Source organism: Aspergillus neoniger (assembly GCF_003184625.1).
Source record: "Aspergillus neoniger CBS 115656 unplaced genomic scaffold BO87scaffold_37, whole genome shotgun sequence".
NCBI lineage: Eukaryota > Fungi > Ascomycota > Eurotiomycetes > Eurotiales > Aspergillaceae > Aspergillus > Aspergillus neoniger.
This window is the reverse complement of record NW_020291165.1, coordinates 22,384-48,885: the sequence shown is the minus strand read 5'-3', so window position 1 is coordinate 48,885 and position 26,502 is coordinate 22,384. Positions and strand designations below refer to the sequence as shown.

The following is a 26,502-nucleotide window of genomic DNA, read 5'->3' as shown; positions in this document are numbered from 1 at the left end:
CCTCATCATCACCTCCATCACCACTTCCTCTGCTACGATTCCCTCTCCTTATCATTTCAATTGACCGGTCGGCTCCTCTTGTACATGTCCGCGGCGGATTTGCGATCGGTCGCCCTGCGCTTAGCCTCATCAATCCCGCCGTCATAGTATCCTCCGTCGGGACCCTTGCGTGCATCATCACCTCCCTCCGTTACATCCGATCGGCTTCTGGGATAGCAGGACCTCTACTACCTACAGTACCTCCAACTCGTCCATTACGATAGCCCCAGCAAGGCAGATAATCAACTGCGCGAAAGAAAACCCTCTCCTACCCTCTGCACCGTGTGACTGCCCCTCCAGGTGAATTCTTAGCCGCCGGTCCTCCTACCCCATAAGTCTATACGCACTTAGGGATATATTTATATAACGTCGAGATAACTTTTCTGGGTCTTCTCGGCGTGCTACAGTCAGCGACTTCCCCAATATGGCTTCGGGCTCAGCGCAGCCCGCATCGCAGCCTTCGTCCTCGAGCGATTCTTCCAGTAGCAACGACCCCTCTCCCGATCCGTCGGTCGATCCCTCTTCGCTCCCGCAGGCTGTAAAGGCAAGGAAGACTGAATATACCCATCAACAGACGATTCGTGTGAAAGTCGGCACCTGGAATGTCGCTGCCATTCCGGGCACCGAGAATGACATTGGGAAATGGTTCATACAGCGGGAAGGCGTATGCGAGCAAATATCTGGACTTCGGGTCTCTGACCCGCAAGAGCAAGCTAGTGTGAAGAATAATGAGCCTGGAAATGGTGGAAGCCTAGCCGAGTTTGCGCCGGACAAGATCGGCCTCTATGTCCTGGGGTTACAGGAGATCGTGGATGTCTCGTCGCCTGCGGAGGCCTTGAGACCCTTTGTTGACCCAGCACCGTCGAACCGGTGGAAAGCAGCGGTCCAGAAAGCACTGCCAGAAGGGTATAAGCTTATTGCAGAGACTCAGCTGGTGGGTCTGCTTCAATTGGTATATGCGGCACCTTTTCTCGCGGATCAAGTGTCGTTCGTTAGCTGCACCAGTGTGGGCACGGGCCTGTTGGGATATATGGGCAACAAAGGTGCTGTTACAACTCGATTGATGTTGGGCGAAACGACGTGCGTGGTCTTCGTGAACTGTCACTTGGCGGCTGGATCCGACAAGAATAGTCTAGAACGACGGAATTGGGATGCCTCACAAATTGTCGGTCGGACGAAGTTTGAGCCCATCGACCCAAATGTAGCGCTTCGAGAAGAACTCGTCGAGAGCATAGGGAAGGAGGACTATGCATTTTGGTTTGGAGATCTCAACTATCGCCTGGAGGATATCCCAGGTGGTGACGTGCGACAAGTCCTAGCCCGGCATACAGCAAATGACTACGATGATAGACATCAATCCCAGACTGGACCCAAGGACAGCACTACATCGCTGGAGGCCACGGATGAAGCGCAGAAACAGGACACAGACAGCCCCCTCCCAGCTGTTTCGGACGAGGATGTGGATCCTCACATGGACCCAGCGTCTCTGCAAACCACCATATCGTCTTTACTGCCCCATGACCAGCTTCGAATGCAGCAGGATAAGCGAAAAGCTTTCCATGATGGTTGGCGGGAGGGCCCGATCACTTTCCTACCCACGTACAAGTATGACGTGGGGAGTGTTGCTAGGTTTGACACAAGCGAGAAAAACCGAGGTCCCAGTTGGTGTGATCGGATACTGTATCGGACTCGCCAGGACAGGATGCGATACGAAAGACTGGCCAAAGAAGCTGCCGAGGCCAGAAAACGCGACGAAGAAATGAAAGCCCGGGGCTTGGAAAAGGCAGTCGCGGACGATAGCGTCTTGTTTGATTATGACCCCGATGTCGACGGAGCGGACAGTGTGGAGGAATATGATCCAGATAAGGATTCCAACGGTGACGCCTCATTAGATCTGGACGACGACGTGGATAACTCACTGCAGCTTGAGTACTATGTATCGCATCAAGGCATCCTCTCCTCTGATCATAAGCCCTTAGCCGCAGCATTTACGTTGACGTACGACTCGGTGGATCCGCAGTTGAAAGCCAAGGTACACCAGGAGGTGGTTCGGGAGCTGGATAAGGCGGAAAACGAATCTCGGCCTGGACTCACTGTTGTGGTGGACCACCACGGCAGTCAACCTACAAGTGAAGACCCCAATGCCGTGAACTTTGGTGACGTCCCCTTCGATGTGCCTGTCACCCGTACACTGACGGTCGCAAACACCAGCGGCGTCCCAGCAACTTTCACACTAGAAAAGCCGGAGCAAGATGTCTCCAACCACACGCCATCCTGGCTGGACTACCGTATCGACCAACCACATCACTCCGACTCGGAGTCCGGCTCAAACCAGAAACTGCCGTCTCACGAGTGTACCCTGCATCCCGGGGAGATTGCCAACATTGAGGTCACAGCATGCGTTCGAGACATCGAACTGACTCGTTTACTGAACAGCGGGAAACTGAGTCTAGAGGAAATCCTCGTCCTTCGGGTTGCGCAGGGCCGAGATCACTTCATCTCCGCTCACGGCAAATGGCTGCCCACCTGTTTTGGCCGCTCACTACAGGAGCTAACCGTCATGCCTGAATCAGGTGCACGCAGCCTGGTCCCAGCCAAGGCACCCCAAGACCAGAAAGACACCCCGGGCGTGCCTTTGTCAGCTCCTCGGGAACTGTTTCGTTTGACGGAGGCCATATCCGAGATATCAGAACGTGCCATTGCCGAGTGGAGCATGACCAGGAGTGAGGCAGAAGAAGATACGCCACCATGGATGAGAGAGACCTCTGGATTCGGATGGCCCTTTGAGCCCGAGTCCTGGACTCTCCGCGATCAAGATGAACGATCCCATCTATTATCCCGTGCGCGCGAAGCACTCGACACCAACAAGGACTTCAACTCCGTTTTTGCCCCAGAAGTAACTTCACTCCAACGTCTCGAAATCCTCAGCGAAACACTTCTCGCATTCCTCGGATCCCTGAAGGACGGTATTGTCACTGCCGCCGTCTGGCAAGACCTCGACCAACAACTCCTCACTCGCGAAAAAACCAAACAACCCCCCTTATCCTGGGAAGACTCGCAGGCCTGGGTCCTCGAAAGCCTCGCCTTCTCCCCCGTCCACAGCGTCTCCTTCACCTTCGTCACATTCATGTTAGCCCGCATTGCCAACGAAGTCGCCCCTACATCCTCCATCCCCAACAACACCAACACCCGCGGGCCCACACCCAACCTTCTAATCTCATCATCTGGCAACGAACCCCAACCAAAGACAACCACCCACAAGAACCCACCAGAAGATACACCCCAGCCCGGTCCTGCCCCCGCCGCCTTCATCCGCCGTAAAACACGTACCTTCACCTCATCCATCTCAAGCATAGCAACCGAACAACCCTCCCTCAATTCTACTCCCACTCCAATGGCCATCCGTCGTCAAGCCGTGGAAACCGCTCTTGCATCCATATTCTCATCCGTCCTCATATCATCGGACATTACTGTGCCCGCAAAGGAGAAAGACCGGCGTGCGCTAGAGGAAAGGAAACGGGGGATCGTTGAGCCGTTTCTGAAGACTATTGGGGTTGATAATAAGGGGCCTTCCGGGGGTGGTGTTTCCTGATTAAGGAGAGGAGAGGAGAGGAGAGGAAAGATGGTAGGATTGTAGTCGATGGGTGTTGTTTTTGTGTGTTACTACTCGTTATTATATATATATGTAGGTGTGTATGTATATTTATAGAACTTTTTCCTCTTCGTATCGGACTTCTGTTTCTGCACGGGTTTAGTTTGTTTGTTTATACTAGTCAGTATGGTTGTGTTGAGTGGTATATTCTACTACTGTCACTTTGGTAGGTGGTAGTAGTTTGAGTTAGAGCTACGGGAGGTACTAGCTGTCGGAAGGACTGGCCACGGCATTTAGTATGGTTAAAGGGTGTAATAGAACAATTGGTACCATCCGACTTGAGATAAGTCACTAGCTGATGTCATCAGTACGCATTATATAGTATCGATTTAAGTAGATGCGGTCGAAGATTTGGAGACAATCGACTCCAAAACAGCGCAAAATTTGAGATTGACTGTCTACAAGTCATCTCGGTCTACTATTACAACTCCAATTCAGCCAACAATTCTCATCTTCGAATAGACGTAGTTAAGACTTATAGTTCCAAAGAGGGCAAATCCAAGGAAACAAAAGAAGCGAAAAGGGACCCATAGTCCGTCTTCTATAATCTAGGTATATAGTTATGATCGGCCAGGTGTAACGCCGGTTGCAAGAATTATTGAATTTCTTTGATCTGACCAAGGGCCCGGGCATCTTTTCGCTCCTCTTCCGAGATTGGCCGTGCTGTCTTCTTCGCCAATCGTGGTTTGCTGTGTGGTGTTTTCTCTTTTGTGGGGGGAGGAATTGGAGAAGATTTTGAGAACAGTATGCCTTTAATATAACGCAAGCAGCTTTTCGACATGTGCAATGGGAGACAGACAATGGACATGAAGACCTGCACAGGCAGTAAAAAGGCAGCGTAAATGCCATTAACTATCATAAGAAAAGCTCCCTGTGGCCGTTGAATGCTTGTTCGATGGGCTGTTGCCGCTAAGGAGAAGGCGTCGTGCATCTGGGTTTCCAGGGCTTGGAGACGAGAATCCGTCTGGTAGGCAGAAACGGCGGTCCGTTTTTCATACCTTCGTACGGCCCGATTCAGAGCATCAATGTCCGCTTGGAAGGTCTTCCGCACTTCTGCAGCCGTTTGCGTGATTGCTGATTGAATCGTTTCCAGATCTTGCGTATGTGGCTGCGCCTGATCCACGGTACTGGCTGACAGACGTGCAGCAGCAGTCTCCGCTACGTGGGCTTCGAGCTCCTCAAGGCGCTTCGCAATATCATGCACATCTACTCTGTCTGATTCGTCTTCCGACGACAATGTGACAACTCGCTGGAGATGGAGCGTTCGCGCCTGCACCATTCTTAGAAGATGGGAGACAGGCCGGATCTCCGACGCCAGTAGGAATATCGTCAGATTGTAATTGGACACTAGCCCTTCCGAAGGGCGCGACAACTTGGATCTGATGGCGTGTAGAATCCATGTCCCAATTACTGGGAATACGAAGCAAGACACAAGAGCTATGATTTCGTGGATTTGTAGCTCCCTGCTGGCTGCTGCTGCCGCAGCACTATCACGGAGCTTCTGGTCATCACTCTCAGTTGCATCTCCTTGGTGTTCCTGCAAGGATTGAAGGCCGTCGGCTTCTGATCGGAATGGCGAATCCGTCGCGTCAAAGAACCTATCTGCATGGCGGATAGCTTGTGCGGAGCGATACCAGTCCCTAGATTGAAAATGGCTTAGCATGTGACGTATGGGGATAGGGAGCGCGTGCCCTTACCACGGCAATCGAACGGACCAATTCAAGAAGACCGCTGCGAGAATTAGAAGGGTGACGTCGGTGACCACGGCACTTCCGTTCTGGAAAAAGATTCCGGCAACCGCAGGCAATAAAGCGAGGCCCAAGGGTGCTGAATGCCAATGTGATTGTTCATCTGTCAGATTCACGTCATTTCTCTTGGCCGCACGTGGGAAAAGTATGTCGTCCGTGGATGACCGAATTGAGTTCCGCGCCTCAGATACTGTGTCGGACAAGGTGGAATTGCGACGTTGATTTCGCAGGTTGGCGGTACCTTCTGCAAAGGTTGCAGATCGGCCTGCACCGCGGTGACGGAGCGTCATGGACTCACGGGGATGGACGCGGGGGCTGCGGTCCTCGGAGGGAGACAGGGATGGATGAGCAAGCTCTGGCATGACAAAACAAGCGCCTGACGTGATCCAGCTCTTTCACGAGTCGCTCATACTCATGAAGAACCTGGACAGTGGACGGCGGAGAGAAGAGAGGGTACGCGAAAGTTGAAGAATGAGGGAGGAAGAGAGAGGGGTGGGAGAATGAGAGTAAGTGAGGTGTGAGAGAGAACCACGGGAGATTTACCCTGTGCGATGCGCAGATCTCCCTTGCTCAGCTCCTACTCAGCTCCCACTTGGTAGTACTACGATCACAGCGACGCAAGCCGGGTCCGCGGGGGCGATCCGCAGCCGGAACCCCAATGACGATCCCTCGGGCGCTATGTTTCCCTGCTAAATGGCCAGGCCGTGCGGAGGAAGTAACCGAAGCTGTGACGAGTGACGACAAGGGACCCACGCCTGGCAATGTGGTCGCCGGTTGCCGTTCCAAGGCTGCTTGCTGCAGGTGCCTGTTTGCTGCCTGCCCCTTTGCAATGAACTCCCCCCGTACAGAGAGCACGTGGATCGATTTGGCTCTTATAGGATGATCGGACACTAGGCCGGCAAACTAAATATCTATGCACAGGCCCTGGGAGGCTAGCTGAGGGTGATGTCGGTCCCTTTCCTCCAGCCTCATGCCAATGGAGTCGTTCACGCTGGTAACACCCGTTCGCAATCCCAATTCTTGGCAGATGCTTTCTGGAGGCCGATGAGAGCCTAGTCTCTATGCTCATACGAATCTCGTGTGATCGCTCTCCTAGCCGTAATGATTGAGGTGTCAGACATAGCACTTCTCGTGATGAGCCTTGAAGGCGCTCAGAAGCACCTACTTGTTTTTATTTCGTCCAGCAAGGGCCATATTAAACGAGAGAAGGAGAAGAACAGACAGTGGCGCTACCACTAGTGCTGGTTTCTGCAAATGAGTCCCCGTGTTGGTCAGACAGGAGGATGTGTGCGAGTGTGAGTGTGAAACCAGAGGCAGCGCAGGAAGGAAGTGGGCAGGATGGCGCTGAGTCCTTTGATACCCCAAAGGGGAATGGCCGGAGGCAGTTCCTGTTCACTGCACCTCCACCAACCCTCATTGCATCGCACCACTCTTAATCTCCACCCCAATTCAGAGAGCTGTGTTCTGGTCTATTGGGGCCAATCCATAGGGGAAATTGTCACTCCGAGATCCCTTGACTGGACAACTCCCTTGGCCTGTGCTGCTGGAACCCGTCGAAGTGTTTCCCAAGATGGCCACGACATATCACAACACCCCCTCGGTCCATTTCGGAATTTGCTTCTTCTGTGTCGCTTCAGCTCTTACGAGAAGTTGTCTCAATTAGGCCCCACCAGCATGTTAAGCTTGCTTCGCATTAACTCCGTCTATTCAGGGTTTTGAACCTCAATAAAAAGGTCGCTGTTGCTCATGTGTCTGTCACTCGCTATCTGGCCTGTGCCGGACCACCTGGTATTTCAGGATGGCATTCCTCCTCTTGGTAGGATGACATTGGGTCATATCTACGAGTCGTTGTTATTCAATCATCTCTCTCATCTTGACATCCGGCTATCGCAACGAGAGAGGTATCCAGCAGCAAGGTGCATGATTCGGATTTCAGCAGTTATCAGGCTCATATGCTCTGTTGATACGGACGCCTAATAGATAACGAAGACTCAGAATGGCATCTTCAGTGGCACCGGTTTCTTCGCAGGCGATACTCCTTCCGGTTACTGCATTTGTCTCCGTCCTTCTCAGTATCATTCCTCTAGTCTTGCATTGCAAAAACCGAAATGTTGCAGCGAGCAGCTTGATTTTATGGTATATCCTACTCAACATCTTCAATATCATCAACGCTCTGATATGGCCGACGGATGACATTGATGCGTGGTGGGACGGCAAGGGACTCTGCGATATTGAGGTTAAAGTCATGATTGCCAGCTATGTTGCTATACCCGGGACCTTGGTTTGCATTTTTCGCACCCTGGCACAGGTTTTGGACACGAGTCGCGCAAATCTCGTTCCAAACCAGTCGCAACGTTGGTGGAATCACGCGGTGGTCCTTTCGTTCTGTGCAATCGCCCCGGTGGTTGCGATGCTTACGCACTACGTCTATCAGTCAAACAGGTACATTCTGTATGCTATTGCTGGTTGCCTCAATAACTATGACCGGAGCTGGGTGACCCTCGTGCTCGCCTGGATCTGGCCACTTATCATCTGCTTGATTGCTGGATCCTATTGCGGTTCGTCCACTGGCGTCTGATGTCTCCCTTGCTTTGTAATGAATACTAACATTTGACTAGTCATCGTGCTACATCGCCTGACCAAGTACCGAAACCAATTTGGGGACATCCTCCAGTCCGCCAATAGTAACTTGACCAAGTCACGGTTCATGCGGCTGTTTCTGATCGCCTTTATCATGCTGTGGGCTATTATCCCAGTTCAAACATATGTTGTCGCATCGAACATTATCGTCACTCAGCCATGGCATTCATACTCTTGGAGTGTCGCTCACCCGCCTGACTGGAACGAGGTGATCAAGGTTCCTGTGGAGGGCCATGTCTTCTACGACCGTTGGATCCCGGTAGCTTCGGGATATATGTTCTTTATCTTCTTCGGTAGTGGGAGGGATGCATTCGTGATGTACCGTGCGATCTTGGTTTTCCTAGGATTTGGCAACTGCTTTACATCTCTTCAATCATCCTCAGCAAACAGTTCCTCTGCGTCAGAATCCCTGGGTAGCCGGGCAAAGCTTCTATTCAATAGAAGATGGACAACCACCGCAAGGTAAGGGAGCCCGTACTCTTACAGATACGCTGCTCGTGCCTAACTCTGAACCTCTAGGGCATACTCTAATAATTCTGCCAACGCAAGCCGATCTCCTCATGATTATCATGATATCGAAAAGGATGCAGTGTCACCAGGCAAGCAATCAAAATGGAGATCGCGATACGGACTGCGTTGGTTTTTGCGAGGTCGGCCTTCTGCTCCCGGACAGGAAACAGCGATTCCTCTGCGCCATATGGCCGAGCAAACAACCACAATTCGTACCAATGCCTGGGCTGGAGTGAGTCAGAGTCGTGGAAGCAGTGATCATGGCGCCGCGCCACTTTCGGAGGACCATATCCGGGTCAAGCAGGTCATCAGACAGGAGAGCGAGCTGCATGTGTAACAATATCTACCGCTGGGGTGGAAATTCTTTTCAAGCACTGGAAGGTCATGCGGGGTGGGGGGCTACAGTGATTTATTTACGACTAATCCCCTTGGCACTCAATAACCTCTACTGTATGCTCTCTTATCACCCTGCTTGAGAGACTGTTATTCAAACCCATGACACTTAACCAGGAGTTCCCCTACTTCACGTCAGCTACCGGAACCGCTTAGGCAGATCACAATCATCCAGAGTGTAGCCGACGATCAATCGATGTATTATAAATGGTACTACCAGACAGCTCAACGTGCCAGACACGTAAAACGTGTACTAAGTTTCCGAATACTTGCCTTTGCCTTCTGATATCGTTTATTTTTACCAACAACGGCGGATTACGCGACACAGCCATTACCTGAGCGGACCGTACGCGTCAACTGCTACATGCAGCGGTGCAGCAGATAGAAAAGCCGTAGTACGTAGATAAGTAAGTAGTACGGAGTAGCAGCAGCACCTAGTATGGAGTAGACCAGTCAGATTACACACAACTATTTATAGCAACACGAGCCCCAAGCAGAGCAGACAGACAGACATACGCGCAAAGTCATGCCGAGAAAAGATAGAGAGCATATCATATGAGGAAAGAAAAAAAAAAAAAAAGAGGATACTTTACATGAGAAGACTGCTAGACATGATACATATGGCCAAGGAAACTTTGGAAGAACCCAAATGAAAAGAGTTTCTGATGGCAGGCAGGCTGGCCCATGATGCCCGATTTCACCGACAATTGAGAGAGAGAAGTCTGCATCGAACACCTGAGACCAGCAAAGGAATAGGGTGATGTCTGACTTCAAGACAGCTGCATCATCCTGCCGCCCGGTATTATAGAGAATTGCCAACCAACTCTTACAGTATTATCCGATCATACTCTGTGCCCATTTACTCCTCCTGCTGCTGGTGCTGCTGCTCCTCAGAGAAAGCTTCGGGGTTGTACGGACGCTTGAGAACTTCGAGAGCGCCTGCGGATTAAAATAGGACATATTAGTATTTCCGCATTACAGCATGAGAAAAGTATGTGATATGTTTCATCGTATGTAGGTTAGGGGAGGATGTGGACAATGACGTACGCTGCGTGATGTTCAGGGCCGTCTGCTTCTTGCCCTCTGCGTTCTCCCACTGGCGCATGGTTGCGTCGCCCTCGACAAACACGAGAGTTCTGTGATAGAAATAGAGCAAGTTAGCGCGATTGATGAAACCGGAATTGGATGGGATGTAAACGGCGCATCCGGAGGGAATTAATGGAACAGCAGACACGGATATCTGCAGTTCAAAGAAGGGACTGAAATTGACGAGCAAGAGAACTTACCCCGTCTGCAGGTTGGTGATGAAATCGCGCTGGTTTCCCTCACTGAAGGCCGACACCTTGAAGAAGCTCGGCGGGCGCTTATCCCTCGAGTTCTGGTTAGAGGCCACGGTGTATCTGATAACTTCCTGGCCAGAAGCGGTGGCCTGCACCTCGGGTTGGCCAGCCAGACGACCCGTGATCATGATACGAGCAATGGAACGCGACGAGGAAGAGCTGAAGGAACGCGTGTACAGGGCGGCACCGGAGGAGGCGCGGAGGGTAGGGCGCAGCGCAGAGGCAATGGCCGACATGTTGGAATAGTGGGAGAAGGTTTGGGTTCTAGAAAAGAAAAAATAAGGGCAGTAGATGCACAGTGACAGGAATGCTATAGCGAGGGTATGGCCTGTTTCCGAGTGGAGTTGAGAGTAGCTCTCTCTTCCGCGGCGTCGCCGATATGTCACGTGAAACTATATCCGCCATACCCCATTGGGCCCTCCACCTTCCATGTTTCTACCAAGTAACTCATTATCTATCTTACACAAGATCCTTGATTGTAGGTCGGCCGTGCTTTACCCCTTCCTCTCCCTTGATCAATGGACTCCTCATATCTACGCACATTGCGTATCCAAAATCACCAATCTCCAGGCTGCTATCTGTTCAATCTTGCTTTGGCAAGCATGAAAAATAACTTTAGGTGATGCTTTGTGTGTTGCAGGTGCATGCATTTATCAATCATAAACTTTGAACCCTGGGAACATTAAGCGAGTCAACCGCTCAGTTACGAGGTAGTTGGCTTCAATGCAGCTGTAGCCTGTGAGATGTCATATTGTGAACCCATTGGGGAAGCAGCAAGGCACAGATGCGAGGTTTGGCCGTCAAGAGTGCATGCCTCTTAAGACTTCCACTTGCCCTTGAAACTCTGCTCACCGCACCTACCGTGCATTCTTTATTGGCATGTGCTGGCAGACATTGGATGGGATTCAACTAACCTCCAAAGTTTCCGTCGGATGGTTCGACCACAAACGGCGCATTGCTCGACACCGCTCGACCTCGACGGAAGCCCTTGTTCGCACATACTTTGCTTCCCGGCCGCTAAGTTTTAATGCACCTTATTTTAGCCATGGGCCGAGAATCCACTCGCATATATCTACCCAGTATACTTCCTAGGATCAAGGATTCCGTGTGGCCCGGACTACTTTGTCAATAGACACGGAGAACCCCTGGGAAATCAGGCCATGTCGGATATTAGACTAGCAGCACGGTCCATTGAGAGCACGGCTTTGTCTTTGTCAGAAACCCCAGTGAGCATTGTCCTCCGAGCCGGGGGCACGATAGGCTGAAAACTCCGCGATTGAAATTAGATGTGTCGTGACCTGCAGCCGATCACACGAACAGCTTAACTATGGGCGGCTAGTAGTGCTAGTTCTGATCGCCAAATCGCGACGATCGGTCGTCGCGTCCCTGGATCGTTGCAAACCAAGTTACTCCGTAGCCTGCGCTCTATTGAAAATCTTAATCCGGACCATAGACCGCGACAAGGCAGGGCTAGAGCCAATCTTCTCTTACGCTCAATATGTCATCGCCCTTCCGTGGCCAAGTAGGCCAACGCGTTCAGCCGTCCTATTGAAACCCGGCCATCGCACGCTTGCATTCGCTCCTATGCTCTTCCTTCCAGGCTCCCAAGACTTGCCGACATCTGATAAAATTCTGGCCTGTGACATACAATTGACCCTATTTCCACTGTTCTCAAATGGGGGCTCACAGTTTCGAACCGATCAAGTAGGTGGCTGTGTTTGCGATTGGGGAGACAAAGATTATTGTCCAGTTCGCTGCTCTTTATAGAGGATGATGGATAATGTCTAATCACGATGCATGGAGTACCCCATGCTTATTCGACAACTCCAAAGTCAATGAATTGCAGGGGCGGATCCTTGCCAAATAATTCCATTTAACATGCACAACCATGCGAAGGATATTGCTTTTTTGGGCGACAGGGAGTGGATCAGCCCGCATCTTTCGTGCAGGTAGTCTACTGCTACCATCGTTATTCTCCTCGAATTGCCGATGAAGCAGACCGTGGCTATCGGACTGGAATGGTTAGGTTTCAAGACTAAAAAAGAAGGAAAAGAAAAAGAAAAGCGGTCATTTTTAGATCACCTCCAACGTGAAGCCTGGGGACTTTTATTTCTTTTGCTCCCCTACTTTGCTTTCTTTTTCGTAGTCTCCTTTGCCCACCATTTCCCTCCCAATTCGCTCTCCCTCATGGCTACATATAGGTGGTAGAGATGAAATCATTGTATTGTTGAGCAATCCGCCTGAATCACGCCACGCTTCCCCCAATCCCTTTGCCTATCTCGAGACTTGATCGTGCGAAAATAGGCCTACTCTTACAAGTGTCTGCGGCCTGCATGGGAATTATGTGAAAAAGTGGCCGTTGAGAACACCACAGGCAACATTCTGAATCCCACTGCCATTGTACGGAGGCGCAGACATCGTTTAGTCAGGAACCAGCCTATCGGTAACACTGATTATCTTGTGCGATTCGTCATCGATCTAAATTCGCCATGCGATTCTTGCTTGTGTTTGCTCTGCTCGCCTGCCTTGCGCATGGCTTGTTTGTCGCCGCGCAAACTTCAGTACCCCAACGCCCCGAGCTTAACGGCCTTGGAGAAAGAGAGGCCACTCCGAGCACGACAGCTGCTAGTGAAACCTTCAGTGACACAGCATCACCAAGCGTGACAGAATCAGCGATAACACACAGCAATTCCACGGCGTCATCGAATGCAACCCTCCCAGCATCCACAACTATAACGTCCTTGAACACGTCTCAGGCATCGCAAGGCAAGGGAACCTGCATTCCAATGCCCCCATTTATTCCTCTTCGATACTAACCTGAAACAAAGATGGCAAGAACTCGACCAGTCCTGATGCCCTTCCTATCCAGCCCACAGTTACACCTGCTCTGGGAATCGGCGGTTTCATTCTCATCGTCACAGGCGCCATTCTCGCAGTGATCGGCATTCGCAATCTAAGGTTAGTTCTCTACTCTTCACAGGCTTCGATTCTGTGGCTTACAGTGATCTAGGGTACAAGTCTTCCTATCCACGGCTTTTCTGACTAGCCTTGGAGTGACGGTAGGTTTTCTCACAAATCCTGATAAGCCAGCTGTCTAATCACCTTCTCCTGTAGGTTCTTATTGTCTATGTGATGAGCCCTCCTGTCCGAGTTGCCGTGCAGGGGGCGTACCTCGTTGCCGTATTCTTTACTGGCATTACATTCGGCGCGCTTGCGATCGTTTTCAAGGAATTGACCGAAGGCCTTGGATGCCTACTTGGGGGATTTTGCAGTAGCATGTGGTTGCTTTCCTTGAAACCGGGGGGTCTTCTCACCACTACCGATTCCAAAAGTGGGTTCATCGGTGCAATCTCAGTTGCTTTCTATGCCTTGTCATTCAGTCATCATACACGTCCTTACGGACTCATTGTGTCAACTGGTATTTCCGGAGGCACCGCTGTTGCACTTGGAATCGATTGTTTTAGTCGGGCAGGGTTGAAAGAGTTTTGGCTCTACATATGGGGTGAGTCAGTCTGATCTCGGTCACGAATGAGGGCAAAGCAACTGACACCAGTTCTAGGTCTGAACGACAACATCTTCCCGTTGAATACGAATACGTATCCTATCACCCGTAATATTCGTGTGGAGCTTGCTGCTACAGTTATCATTGCTATCTTGGGCGTGGTCTCACAACTGAGGCTATGGAAAGTGGTTCGTGAACGTCGACGGAAGGAGAAAGAGAAGCGCGATGAAGAGCAAAAGAAGAAGGAAGAAGCCGAGGCCGAACTCGGACGAAAGCTGGAAGAGCAGAATATGCAAGAGCGGAAGGAGTGGGAAGCGAGATATGGTGGTGCCGAACCAGCCGCAGGCGTTTCGGAACTCGGAGATGACACCAAATGTCAGGCAGACGAGATGGATGCTATGGAGAAGGGAGACGTCTACGACATGAAAAGCATAGCTGAGACATCTGAAGGCTCCTACCGCTGTTCCGATTGCAGGGAAAGAGAGGCAAACAGCGATGCTGGGTCAGATGTGACGGGAGCGACTGAAGGTGACTTCGACCACGCCCCGACTGGAACGGCCAAAGAAATATCAGATAACCTGAAGGAGGAAAGTGGCCCACTGCCGATCAAGGTCTTTGACGGTGCAGATGCAGCCAAGATAAAGGACGATAAAAGTTCTGATATGACGGCTGTCATTGGTTCAGATACTGCAACGATCCGCTCAAAGCGACTATCCGGGCCATCGTGCATGCCACGGACGTCTCGAAACGACGAATTACCCACGTCTCAGTCTCAAGAGGCCCTGGTGTCCGTCGATGATGGCACCTCATCTGTGCACGGCACCGTAGACGAGGGCGGCAACCTGGACTCAGATTGCCCTACTGTTCAAGATGATAGCCCTGGACTTACGGAGAAAGTTCCAGAGTCGGATGGGAAGTCTCACGTAGATGAGAATGAGCAGCCGCAGGCAAAACCTGACCACCAGTCCCATGGCAGAAAGTCACCAATTGATAGAGATGGTGGTGAAAGAAGCACTCAGAAAGGAAGCGAAAAATCGCCCACCCCAGCCATCGAAGAGGGACCTGGGACAGACGAGACCAAAGGGGCCCTCAACGCAGAATCACATACCGCAGCTTCGGAGACCTCATTGACAATGGTCAACCGACAGAGTAATGGAAGTTCTGGACGTGCCTCAGACATCGTCCAAGAAGAAGAAAAGCCTGAAAGATCTTCATCAAACCCCGCTGAATACCAAGGCGAATCAGCTATTGAGGAAGGAAGACAACCGACAAATGCCACCAAGGACACAGAGGCTGCAGCAGTTGTCTTGAAAGATCACGAATGCAATAAACCCCACTCCGACGGTCCCGAAAAGACTGATATCACCGATAGCGAAAATACGAAATCTCATGCAGAAGATCCATCGCCGCCGTCCCCTCAGAGCTGTAACGGAACCAAGAGAGTAACTCCGCATGACAAACGCAAGTCTCCAGAGCCACAACCCAGGATTGAGCCAGAGCCGATCAAGCTTGAACCTCCCAAGTTGAACGAAGAGACGGTGAAGGAACTGCCAAAGCGGACATCTAAAGTGGTACAATCCTATCGAACGAATGAGTGGGCAAAGCATTTGGCCGATGCTGAAGCTCCCGATTTGGAACCCATCAAGCCGATCGAAGAAGAGCAACCAGAATGTTCCCCTGATGCAGAGGAGGCCGCAGTGCCCGTCAATGTTGAAGAACTACTGCAAACACCGTTCAACGCACAGCCTCCTCCAGCAGTAGAGCCCCGAGTCCAAGATACACCAAGCAGACGGGAGAGTCGACGGGTCTCCAACAGCTCTCATATAGACCAGAACAAAAAGAAGACGCCCAATTCTCCCCCACCAACCGCACAGCCGCGCTTCAGCAATGGATACCAAACAAATACGCTTCTCGGAAGCCCCGGGCTCACAGAACCACCTCCGGACGAAACAGAGGCTGCTAAACCCCAGTGGCGAGGTCCCGCACCCCTAATAGCAGTACGAGAGGACATGATGCGAAACAGGCTATCATCATTCTCACTAACCATGGATCCCTACTCACGAACAAGTCCCGGACAATTGCCCGTTGAAACTCTGCAGCGATCGGCTTCATACCGAATCCACGACGGGGCAGATGACATGCCGCTATCTCAACGTCGCGCAATGTTATCTCAGCAGCAGCAAACAGTCATAACCCCACTCCCAGTGCACACTCCCTACTCAACTCCCCGGCGAAATCATACAAACGGACCTTCCCCGACAAACACACCAGCCGCGATGGCCGCATGGCGGGAATCCGTTCAGGAGGATCTAAGAGATAGACGTAACCCTCTCGGCAAACAAGGCATCCCTACAGGACCTCAGGACCGAAACAGCCCGCCGGCTTATACTCAATCGCAACAGCGTACTCCCTCTTCAAATCATCACATTGGGAATGCAATTGCCGAGGGTATGCAACGTGGCGATATGAGCGAGTTGCATCGCGAAGCCATGCGACGCATGCAAGCTAAGGCTAATAAAACTGTGAAAGGGGCGTGAATGATCAACCACACTTTCAAACACCAAACCTTGTCCAAGATATCCTATTTGGTTCGACAAATGCCTGTGTGGGGAAAGTATGAGCCAAGCAATTGCATGCATCGTTCTCCAAAAGCCAGGTCATCCCGATTTCTGTGTGTACATCGACGGAGGGCATTAGTATATGTACAACTAGTTACTAGTTAGTGACTTTGCCGCTATATCCTCATCTAGAATAATAGTAGTTCAAGTAGATTCGTGATTAATTGACTGCCAATATTTCTCATTCTTCTCAATTACTAGTAGTTCTTTTAGTACATTATTCGGCTAAACTATTCGTATCTACCAATTACATTAACTCAGGTTGAACACAAACCCGAAAGTAAGAGTAAAATCCATAGCAAACGGAAGACCTTCTTCCTCCATCAATGTCTGTCTCAGAGAATATCAACCGCGTTCTTGATGTTATGAAAGAGATATACATCCATGAAAAGAACATCTAAATAATTCGGATACTGTAGCATAAAGGGTATGCTATGTATGGGTATAGAAAATTCTGGTTCTACTTCGATTCGCAGTGGAATATAGGGCGCCAATTTCAGCAAGATTCTGAGACATAGTGGAATCTCGAATCAAACAGTTCCAGCCCCAAACCCGAAGAAAAGTAGACACAATAAAGGCGTACATGAACCTCAAAACGCCGATGCTGAATGCAGTGGTATAGGGATAAACTGAATAGCCAGAATCACGGTAGGTCTCTTCAAGGTGAAATGGAATCAGATGAGATGAGTGTCGCAGATCGAGCAGATTGCATATGGTTCGAAAACAGGGATAAGGAAAGAACAGGAAGAGGTTGCGCAGGGCTAAAAATACTGCCAGCCTAGCGAGATTTCCGTTTCTTGTCAGGAGTGAAATCCAACGGTTTGTACGCCAGACCCTTAGCTCCTGTCAGTCGAATTCGTTGCTCTGTTCGAGACAACGTACGGCCAAGTCCGAGATCCGTATCTGGGGCTAGCGAGACCTCATAGCCATTGATGTAGGATGATGATTGGGGGGACTGGCTTCTGGAGAATGCAACAGAAGATGATAGACTAGCCCCGGGACTGAAGGAAGAGCTTCGGGGCTCGTAGGATGTAGACCACCCATCGAGGAGCTTTGGTCCACTTCTTAATGATTCGGCGGCAATGCGGGCAGCAGATAAAAGCAGCTCATCTTCGTCAACTTGAATCGATTTCGGCGCCTCGGGCTTGGGTTCCACCGGCTTTCTGGCGGTCATTGATTCGATCTGTTCCAGAATTGGAAGCTTTGGTAAAGGTTTCGTAGATGCAAGTGCCATGGACTTCTTCTGCGGAGTGGGCACTTCGGCTTTTTGCAGTTTCTGCGCTTTAGGTCCGCTTTCCACGAGTTTTGGTTCTTCTGGCTCCTCGTGGACTCGCTTACGTCCATTAGACACAGTTTCTCGTCGTCTGTCAGCAGCTCCTTTCAGAGCGGATAACCATGCAGAACGCCGCGAATCATCGTCAGTTTCTGTAAAACATTGATTAGTGCCACGGTAGCAGTAAAAAGCTCAAGAGACCAGGGACTGACCGGCAGATGGTTCTTCAATGGGCGTTTCAACAGATACAGGCTCGTGTCCCTTTTCCACCTCAACTGGTTGGGCTGAACGCTCTCCATCAATAAGGGCGTTCGTTGTCTCCGGTTCTTCGGCAGTCGATGAGTGCAGCGACTCACTTGGAATGATATTGTTTGGGAGTGATATGTGCTCTTCTGCGACTGACGGTTCAGGCGAGACCTCTTTCTTGAAAGGAACAGCGGTCTTCTCATCAGAGGGGGTTGATAGTTTCTCTTCGACTGCCGGACTGCCCAGTTGGGTTTGGGACGCGGTGTCGGTTGGCACACGACGGGGCGGGGAGAAGAAAATGCGCGATTGCTCTGAGAAGCAGTTTAGAAATAGATCAAGACAAAAATGAAGCGGGATAAGACATACCTTGCTTCTCCGAGGCAGATGTAGTCGTAAATGGCGGCGATGCAGCTGCAAAAGGTTGTGAGGTTGTTTGAGGTTGAGGGGGGATAGCGTCAGCAGAAGTTATGCTTTCGTTGGAGAAACTGAAGATCGAGTTAGATGTCCCTGACGCGTACGGACCCTTTGATGTGCTAAAGGGCGTAGGTGTGGGCTGGCCAGCAGCCGCTACGTTGGCTTGGTCGGACTTTGGGGCGAAAGAAACTGTAGGGGTACTGAATGGTGATGTCGAGGCGGTAGTAGAGTTGACGGCATTCGCGAAGTTGAAAGGTGTGGTAGTAGGGAATACGGAAGGCTTTTCTGTGTCTTGTGATGCAACTGGGCTCGGTGCAGGGGCAAAGAGGGTGTTCGGCTGTTGATTTACGGGCGGAGGTGTGATGGCTGTGATGCTTTCTTTCGGAGGGCTTTTCGATAGGGTGGATGACTGCATAACATTTGCGAAAGGATTTGAAGGTACACTTGTAGGTGCCCCAAAGGCATTGGCTGTGCTACTAGGCGGAAATGGCGACGAGAATGTCTGTTCCTGCGTACCAAAGGGCTGTGATGGTTGTGGAGTCGGATTAGGAGCAAACGCAAAAGCCGGTGGATTCGAAGTTTCAGGCTGCGAAAATCCCGCAAATGCGTTCTGAAGGCTCGATGCAGAGCTCGGCGAATCGCGTGGGCTCTCTTCTTGTGAAGGAGACCCAGCCGTTTTGAAGTTGAACGGTTGAGAGACATTATCATCGTCGCTCACGAAAAGCGAATCATCATTTGTAGTCATAGGCGCGGGCAACGCAGGAATGCGCTCGGACAAATGAGATATATCGACCATTCCGAGATTTGCAGCTTCTTTGATGTTGAGGCCAAGGATGATGGCAGCCAGTGTTCTGCCTGCACGCTTTGACTCAACATGCTGTTCCGAGAATGAATGATCTGACGACGGCTGAAAGGCTGTGGCAGTGAACAGTTAGTCGAGTTTAAGTAGTAATTTCCTATAGGACTGTCATGGGGAGATAGCAGCCATCCGTGGATGCTGATGCGAACGCCACTTGACGAAATCTCGGAAGCAGAAGCGCTGTCGAAAGCAAAACGTACCGACTGTATCAATTGGACGACTACCCCAGTTAAGATAAAGATCACCATTGGCGTTCTCGGCAAATTCCAAGCCTTGGTCTTCACAGAATTTGATAGTCTGTTCGTGGTCATCAAAGCAAAGAACTGTCGTCAGCTCGTCAAGAGTCCATTCTTCGTTCTTGTGCTGTTGGGATGCAGGATAGCGACAGTATCCTTTCCAGATGGATCGAATAGCGGTCTGACGCATGTGGTTGAAGTAGATCTCTGCAACGCAGGCTGTGAGATAGGAAACACCCGGCGAATCAATGATGTTAAAGAACCGTGCGTAGAAGCCTTGCGCGATCGCGTTTGGCCGCTTCGCATCGAGAGTACCCTGATACTCCCATGTATTCCCGGCAGCAGCAAACAATTCCAGGGCGATTTGAACCCGGGGTGAGTTCCTCAGCTCCGCGGGCCACTTCTGGACACGAGCCTCCAAATCAGGCCGTTGGTCATGAATCGAGAAGATTATATAGTAGGCCCTGAACTCGTCTTCGTTCGGAAAGGCGATCCGGCCTCTATTGTCATCATAGTAGTACATCAGTGACAACATCGTGTTGTTCAGCTGCTCGCGTTCCTGATGGCGATCAAAAGGCTCATCGTTCGCAGGGCTCGACAGCAGATGTAGTGATATGATGTGGAACCGAGCAATTCTCTCCAGGCATGTTACCGCCATCTTCACATGGTCCTCCTGTGTGAGCTGCTGGACAGAGAAATCATTACGGATTGAGCGAGTTCGGTCCCATACGAACTTATGGATAAGTCCAAGAGGCTCGGGCCCATCAATAACGTGCCGTATGAGGTAGTTCATGGTCTGAAGGAGGGTCTTGGGTGTTCGAATGTCTGACGGAAGCTGTTCATCATAGCCGGCTGCGGATCTTCTGAACCGTTTTAGCATCTTCAGTTCCATATTCTGTAGCGAATTCGTTGCGGGATGCAGAAACTAGTCACTTGGGGTCAGTACGATGTTAGCGACAGACTGGATACAACGAGACGTACCTTCTCGCTTTTGTCGACCATCTTCTGAACTATACGTTCCACTCTTTCGAATTCAGGGCACATGCTCGTACACGTGCCTACGGGTGTAATGGCTTGATTCAAGGAAGTCGGTTGATTTGGATCTGCCATCTGCCCTTCCCTAATGGCCTTTTCCCGTTCCTTGGTTCTAGCGAGTTTAAGCTGTTCGACATATGAGTATTGTTTGGAAACCCTTGCGCAATTTTTTTAATCCGACTATTGCAATCATAACTGACCTGTTCGTAACGCTCGGTATAGCTGCTCATATGCGACAGTTCTTCGACGGGAACCCTGGATCCGTTATTGGAAGGCGAGGGCTGGTGGGAGGGCCCTTGGCTGAAACCCGTACCGAAGCCGACGCCATTGCCATCGAAGTTGGGGGCAGCAAACGGCACCTGCGAGGCCTTTCCAAACCCTGTAGGAGACGCCTTCTGCTGCAATGTCTGGCCGCCAAAGGGCGACGAAGCAGGTGCCGTTTGCTTAAGTTGTGCGAAAGGCGAGGTAATCGGTCCTACAGAACCTGTCGGTGAATCTGACTTGTTGCGCCAGGTATTGCTCGCTGAGGCAGCGCCCCTTCCTTGCCCCCGCCCAGACCTTGTTGCTGATGAAGCCCCTCGGCCCCGGCCTCGAAATTTGGTTTCGCGTGACGTATTAGCGGCTTTGGTTTGATAAGGTCGGCCAGATGGTCCACCACGTCCACGTCCTGCTGAACCGGCTGGCCCATCTTTCTGGCCGAGGCCAGCAAAGGGGTTTACAGGGCCGGCCATTTTGCCGTGTTACAGCGGAAACGTGGACGAAACCAAATGTCCTCCAACAGTATGATCTTCAGAGCTCTTGAGTGGGGTCGTGAACAGAGATTCCGAGCGAGATGCGGACAACGAGGTCGTTCGCGAAACGGGCGTAGGTTGATAAATCGTAAAGCTATATAGCGCTATTGTGCAAGACCATTGACACGCGCGTAACGGAGAAGTCAGCTTTTGTAAGGACAGGACGACATTTGAAACCACATGGCGATGATATCATTTAAGTCAAGGAAAATCGCGAAGGCACGAAAACCGTATGAAAAGAAAGCGAAGATGTTGAAAGAAGCGAGAGACGCGAGAGCAAGCAGCGAGTGATGCGGTACCTTTAGAGGTTCGTTGACAGGAACTTGGAGGGCAGCAGTCGATGGATGAGAGAAGATGGAGTACGAGCTCCTGGACTCCCCGACCTCCAAAGGCGTGGAGTATTCCGATACAAAGCGAAGCGCTATCTTATAGGAACTGAGCGACGGCTGAGCGCACGATTGCGAATGCAACGAGCTCAGATGCCGGATAATGCAGGACGGAACAAGCCAGCGACGGACTACTGGCTGTTAGAAGTGATGGGAGGAGTGTCATGTCTTCAGTCCACCGCGCGAAGCTCCGATTCATCGGCGGGACAGCGTCAATGCACGCTAAGCCCGTTCAAGCGCAAGCGCCACTGCCGCGCGCCTGATTGGAGCTCCCCTAATTGGTACATTGTTGTCTGGTAGTACTCTCTGGTTATTGCAAACACTCTAATATGTCCAATGTCGGAATTTACCTGACTTCTACTAGATCGTCTCCATTGACTTTACGGCGATTTTTACCAGATTGTTCGAAGGAATAGATTGATTTTTTTGAGTCCACAGATAGAAAATCGTCACAAACGCTAAAACGCTGCTGTCACATGCCTTACACAAAAATTTCAATAAACTGAAAGACTCGCTGCTCCCATGTAGCACCCGCCAACCTGGAATTTTTCTTTTCTCCATAAGCGCCCAAGCGCCCTTGCTTCCCAAAGTCTATTCATCCGCAAACATACAATAAACCCAAAAACATAGATGTGCCTTGAACCCGTGAGAGGTCACCCGCCGTCGGATCTCGTCTACTATCCTCTTGGACGCCTGGAGATCCGCGAAGCATACACTGTCGGATAGTGCTGACCACCGTGAAATATGTATATAAGTATATATAAAACATCCCATAAAGCAGAAGACAAAAGAGAAAAACCAAAAGCAAAGAAGGGGAAAAGAAATATTGAAAAGAGGTGTCCACTCAGGCAATGAAAGAGCAGCCACCTCATATCGCACCTGGGAACAAGCACGAGAAGAAGGGAAATGCTTAAGATTCGAAGGATAAAAGCTCATCATGGTCGTACGTGTCGTGAAGTTGAGTTTTCCCGCAGACTGTCTGGCTCTCAGACACAATGCGCGACTGCTGAATTCGCCGTTGATCAGCATTGGTGAGAATGAGTGAAGTGTGGATGACTCAAAGAACCCGTACGGAATAGGGGTCCCCTCGAGCCCATCGGCTCCATATACCCATGCTGATCGCGAGTAAAATCGGGCATGCCATGTATCTCCTCGGGGTGGGAAGCAAATCCCAACGGATAGTGCATACGAGGCTCTGGAAGGCCGTGGCCGGCCGCAGATCCATATTCCAAAGGGCTATACAACTCTTCCCTGAAGGATGGAGCCCAGTGGTCATATTGGCTGACGGAGTGCTGCATTGGCACTGCTGCTGCTGCATGGTGTTCAGCAGTGCTGGCGTCCGGGAAAGGAGCCTGTGTCAGGTATTCGAATGAGGCAGCCTCTTCGATAGGTGTGATCAATCCTTGAGTGGCGGGATCCTCAATAATCGCGCTGGAATAGTTACCGGAGTAGTCGCCCGATGACGTGAAGAATGTTTGATCCTGTCTCGCTGGCTCTCCAAAATTGTAAGACCCCGGCAAAGGGAAAATCTGATCTTTTCCTTCTCTCAGAGGCATAGTTTGAGGCACTGGCATGTCGCTGGGTTCCTTGACAAATGTCGCTTCTATTTCCTCAACCGAGGGAGTCGGGGTCGCGACCTCTTCCTCCACCTCTGCTGGCTCCTCTGGCTCAGTCTTTGCCTCGGGTCCAGCGACTGAGTCGGCGTCCTTGTCACCCTTAGGGTGTGCTTCACGATCCATCACGTATACGAGGGTTGAAGCATCTAGCACTAGTTTAGCTCGATCTTCTCTGGATGATGATTATGAGAATTGTGAGGGATACTTACCAATTTCACCTCGCTCGTATCTTTCCTCCATTTTGCGTACCTTGAAAATTTCCTCAATAATCGTGAACTTCTCCTGTTCCTTGAGCTGTCTTCTGCAGTCGAATGCGATTTCTAGCAGTTTATCGGCTGTGACTCCAATGCGACCAAGCTTGCGCACGATATGGACCAACAGGTCAACTCTCTCTGTTGTGCCTTGTAAGTATCGATGATCCGTAAGAGAAAAGTAGACTAGCCACTTACCCTCCTTTTTTAGATGATCTGGCTCCCTATGCACTACACCAGCCGGCCACCACTCAGGCTTCGTCTTCTCTGGGTCGCCTTTGGTGCCAGGGGGCGCTCCGGGCTTAGGCCTGCCTCCATTATAGGGATGCCTTACTTGCTTGCGCGGCTCGATGAACTTGATGAATGCCTTTGCAACAACGCGGCAGTTGACCTGCTGGAAGTGTCTCAGAGAAATCGTGTAGTACTGTTCCAATCGCTCGGTATCACCGACTTCAAGTGCAATCCGGTTTACTGCAGCGCCAGACGGCGAACTTGGAAATTCGGAACGAGGGTTCTGCGTAACTGGAACGGGGCTTTCAACGTGGAGTCTACGTCTCTTACCATGGCGGTGGCAAGACGCATCGTCGGAGCGGTCATAGCTCAGTGCAGCGGGGTTGATACCTAAGTTCACTCAAAGTTAGCTATGCTATATACCAGCCCTATGGAATGGATGTACTTACTCTGAAGTAGAGGCTTCTGATATCCGACTCTTGCTCCAAGAATTTCCAGGAAGTTTTCTCGCACTTCGGATGTGAAGATAGTGGCGTGATTGTCACGGATCGATGGCGACTCCGACACGCGGAGCCTACCCATGTGGTCCAAGTATATCAAAGCATAGTGTGCGTAGGGCAGATTGATCGATGTACGCGGTGGGGGTAGCATAGTCTTTGATCGGCTAGAATTAGTAAACGAATACCACATTGTATTTTTTTACTCACAGGAGCAGTCTCCCATCCAATACCGTCGCCTTTCATGGCGGACGAGGGTCTTTTCCCAAGCCCTGTCCTCGGAAGAGGAGAGTTGAATACCATAGTGGCCCTAGGGCAGAAACCTGCACAAATGTCGGGGGTATGTATCGAGGTTGATGCGTTTGGAGACGAACCGGCTCTTAAGCACGAGTTCAAAATGGGTAGGAAGAGTCAAGCTTATGACTCTGCAGGATGAAACAATAAGTCTCCGGAAGGTGGCGGGGAATGTGCTCAATTTGTAGGCGTTTCCCGAGTCTGGTGATTTAGTGTATGGGTCAAGGAGCTGCTGCAATGCCCCAGATATAGCAATTATGGTGCACTGTCAACGTCTGCCAGCTAGTTAGGGTTTGTATTTCTTTAAGGACCAGCCGTTGAGGTGGTCTATTAGAAGGAAACAAGCATGCATTTCCCAACCACTGTTAGAGGCAGTTGTGTGCTAGACAGGAAGTACTATCACGCAAACATCCTCCATGCCAGGGACATGTTGGGAAAGGGTTGCATAGCAAGCAGCTACTACTCACCTAGCCGCAAGATCAAACACCACCGGATGGCTGGCAAACAGTAACTGAACGTTCTATTGGTATAGTAGCGTGCAGGGAATCTGCTAACAACCGGTACTGGTGCACTAGATAGTCGATCGAGACCCGGTACTCCCGTGAGGAACGATGATCACCCAAAGTACTTCTGCCGTTGCGCCGAGATAGTGTGAAGAAGGACGGTGACACAAAGATGTGGATGTGGATGTATGTTAGGTAGTACAAGGTGCCGAAGAGGATATAGTTAAGGCCGACTACTGATAGTAACGGAAACGGTTGAGATGTGAAGCAAGCGAGGCCAGAACTATGCAGATCCGATCACGAATGAGAGAGAGGAGAGTGATGGAGGAAAAGTGAAGTCAGGAACAGGCAAAGGATCTGGATCTTGAGGCCCTTAAGTACAGAGAGGAGAGGAAGAACGGAAAAGGACTGGACTTTTTGACGACTGGGGACGTCTCAGGTTTTCCAGCCTGTCTGCTGTCTGCTAGATAGTAGTAACTGATGGATCGAGATTGCATCTGAACAAAAGAACCCAAATCCACTTTTCGCAGTGCATCGGGGGGGCCCCTCCCCTCCCTTCGGGCCATCATCCTCTCGATCCCGATTTGGCATCGCACTGGGGACGTGTGGTGGGATCCCAGCAGCATGGATAATCCTTGAATGTATCAAGCCGAAACACTAACGGACAGCTGCTACTCTAGAAAAGCATGGATAGAATCTATTTTACCCATATGCCGCTGTGTCTTTTTGGTAAGGCCGTGCAGTAGTAGGGGGAAAATACTGCCCTTTTTTTTTTCCTGTTGTGGTTGATTTTATTTTATTTTATTTTATTTTATTTTATTATTATTTATTTTTTCTTTCGGTTATAATAGAATATTTTATTATTATCGTCACTTATTTTAATTTATTCCTGTATTTTATTTTTATTTTTATTTTTCCCCCTCCGCATATTGTATTTTCCCGTTTGAGAAAGGTTTTATTTCTTGATTTCTTTTTTCCATCGGCTGGGACATACCTCTTTACCCTCATTTCCCATCAGTATCGTCCCGGCACAAAATAAAATTGATTAAATAACTAAGAAGGCATTTCCCACCCGTCTCACCACACGGAAATGTCCATCATCATATTGACAAAGCATTCGATTCTTCTCAAGATAAACATCATTTAAAGCACGTACTTTAACTAATTACCCCGACCACTTACCTGACTAATACTATCTGTAGATCGACCACTCCGTCGGGGCTGTGGCAGCTGGCCCAGGGCTTTGTTCGGAGCGGGCCACTCACAAGGACACCCGGTGGCGCATCGATAATTTGATTGAACTCCACAACCGAGAGAACTACGAAACTGAGGAAGCTTGAGGTTCGTGCGAACTGACTCCAAGGTTACTAAAAGATATCTTCAGTTGCGCAAGTAATACTACTTACCACTACTACACAATCCCCACCA

General features: G+C 50.5%; 9 protein-coding genes across 9 annotated transcripts; 4 read left to right on the top strand and 5 right to left on the bottom strand.

The window, feature by feature from the left end:
* The first annotated feature begins 21 nt into the window (after positions 1-21).
* On the top strand, positions 22-3,702 carry BO87DRAFT_379835 (phosphatase family protein). The gene has a single exon (XM_025624157.1). It carries the CDS (start codon positions 464-466, stop codon positions 3,629-3,631), a length of 3,168 nt encoding a protein of 1,055 aa, XP_025475848.1. The 5' UTR covers positions 22-463; the 3' UTR covers positions 3,632-3,702.
* Positions 3,703-4,255: 553 nt separating this feature from the next.
* On the bottom strand, positions 4,256-5,958 carry BO87DRAFT_154960 (uncharacterized protein). The gene is made up of 2 exons (XM_025618199.1): positions 5,389-5,958; positions 4,256-5,331 (listed from the first exon to the last, which is right to left on the bottom strand). The coding sequence occupies exons 1-2, from the start codon at positions 5,799-5,801 to the stop codon at positions 4,287-4,289; spliced, it is 1,458 nt and encodes a 485-aa protein (XP_025475847.1). The 5' UTR covers positions 5,802-5,958; the 3' UTR covers positions 4,256-4,286.
* A 1,339-nt stretch (positions 5,959-7,297) lies between these two features.
* Positions 7,298-9,038, top strand: BO87DRAFT_154954 (pheromone receptor). The gene is made up of 3 exons (XM_025618198.1): positions 7,298-7,997; positions 8,058-8,541; positions 8,599-9,038. The coding sequence occupies exons 1-3, from the start codon at positions 7,436-7,438 to the stop codon at positions 8,924-8,926; spliced, it is 1,374 nt and encodes a 457-aa protein (XP_025475846.1). The 5' UTR covers positions 7,298-7,435; the 3' UTR covers positions 8,927-9,038.
* A 432-nt stretch (positions 9,039-9,470) lies between these two features.
* On the bottom strand, positions 9,471-10,643 carry BO87DRAFT_379832 (single-stranded DNA-binding protein). The gene is made up of 3 exons (XM_025624156.1): positions 10,269-10,643; positions 10,030-10,118; positions 9,471-9,921 (listed from the first exon to the last, which is right to left on the bottom strand). Exons 1-3 carry the CDS (start codon positions 10,556-10,558, stop codon positions 9,842-9,844), a joined length of 459 nt encoding a protein of 152 aa, XP_025475845.1. The 5' UTR covers positions 10,559-10,643; the 3' UTR covers positions 9,471-9,841.
* A 1,172-nt stretch (positions 10,644-11,815) lies between these two features.
* Positions 11,816-12,328, bottom strand: BO87DRAFT_409747 (uncharacterized protein; the record flags this gene model as incomplete). The annotated part of the gene is made up of 3 exons (XM_025626264.1): positions 12,201-12,328; positions 12,020-12,106; positions 11,816-11,987 (listed from the first exon to the last, which is right to left on the bottom strand). The coding sequence occupies exons 1-3, from the start codon at positions 12,287-12,289 to the stop codon at positions 11,816-11,818; spliced, it is 348 nt and encodes a 115-aa protein (XP_025475844.1). The 5' UTR covers positions 12,290-12,328.
* On the top strand, positions 11,885-12,582 carry BO87DRAFT_445060 (uncharacterized protein). Its single transcript, XM_025628148.1, has one exon. It carries the CDS (start codon positions 12,312-12,314, stop codon positions 12,528-12,530), a length of 219 nt encoding a protein of 72 aa, XP_025475843.1. The 5' UTR covers positions 11,885-12,311; the 3' UTR covers positions 12,531-12,582.
* A 229-nt stretch (positions 12,583-12,811) lies between these two features.
* On the top strand, positions 12,812-16,478 carry BO87DRAFT_342695 (uncharacterized protein; the record flags this gene model as incomplete). Its single annotated transcript, XM_025620749.1, has 5 exons — positions 12,812-12,950; positions 13,151-13,280; positions 13,333-13,381; positions 13,437-13,824; positions 13,882-16,478. 5 exons carry the CDS (start codon positions 12,812-12,814, stop codon positions 16,359-16,361), a joined length of 3,186 nt encoding a protein of 1,061 aa, XP_025475842.1. The 3' UTR covers positions 16,362-16,478.
* A 486-nt stretch (positions 16,479-16,964) lies between these two features.
* Positions 16,965-21,438, bottom strand: BO87DRAFT_154866 (putative leucine permease transcriptional regulator (SAC3)). The gene is made up of 6 exons (XM_025618197.1): positions 20,706-21,438; positions 20,452-20,631; positions 19,435-20,395; positions 18,328-19,290; positions 17,928-18,272; positions 16,965-17,867 (listed from the first exon to the last, which is right to left on the bottom strand). The coding sequence occupies exons 1-6, from the start codon at positions 21,234-21,236 to the stop codon at positions 17,221-17,223; spliced, it is 3,627 nt and encodes a 1,208-aa protein (XP_025475841.1). The 5' UTR covers positions 21,237-21,438; the 3' UTR covers positions 16,965-17,220.
* Positions 21,439-22,704: 1,266 nt separating this feature from the next.
* Positions 22,705-24,523, bottom strand: BO87DRAFT_400401 (uncharacterized protein; the record flags this gene model as incomplete). Its single annotated transcript, XM_025625520.1, has 5 exons — positions 22,705-23,444; positions 23,508-23,690; positions 23,748-24,170; positions 24,230-24,434; positions 24,488-24,523. 5 exons carry the CDS (start codon positions 24,521-24,523, stop codon positions 22,705-22,707), a joined length of 1,587 nt encoding a protein of 528 aa, XP_025475840.1.
* Positions 24,524-26,502: the final 1,979 nt, after the last annotated feature.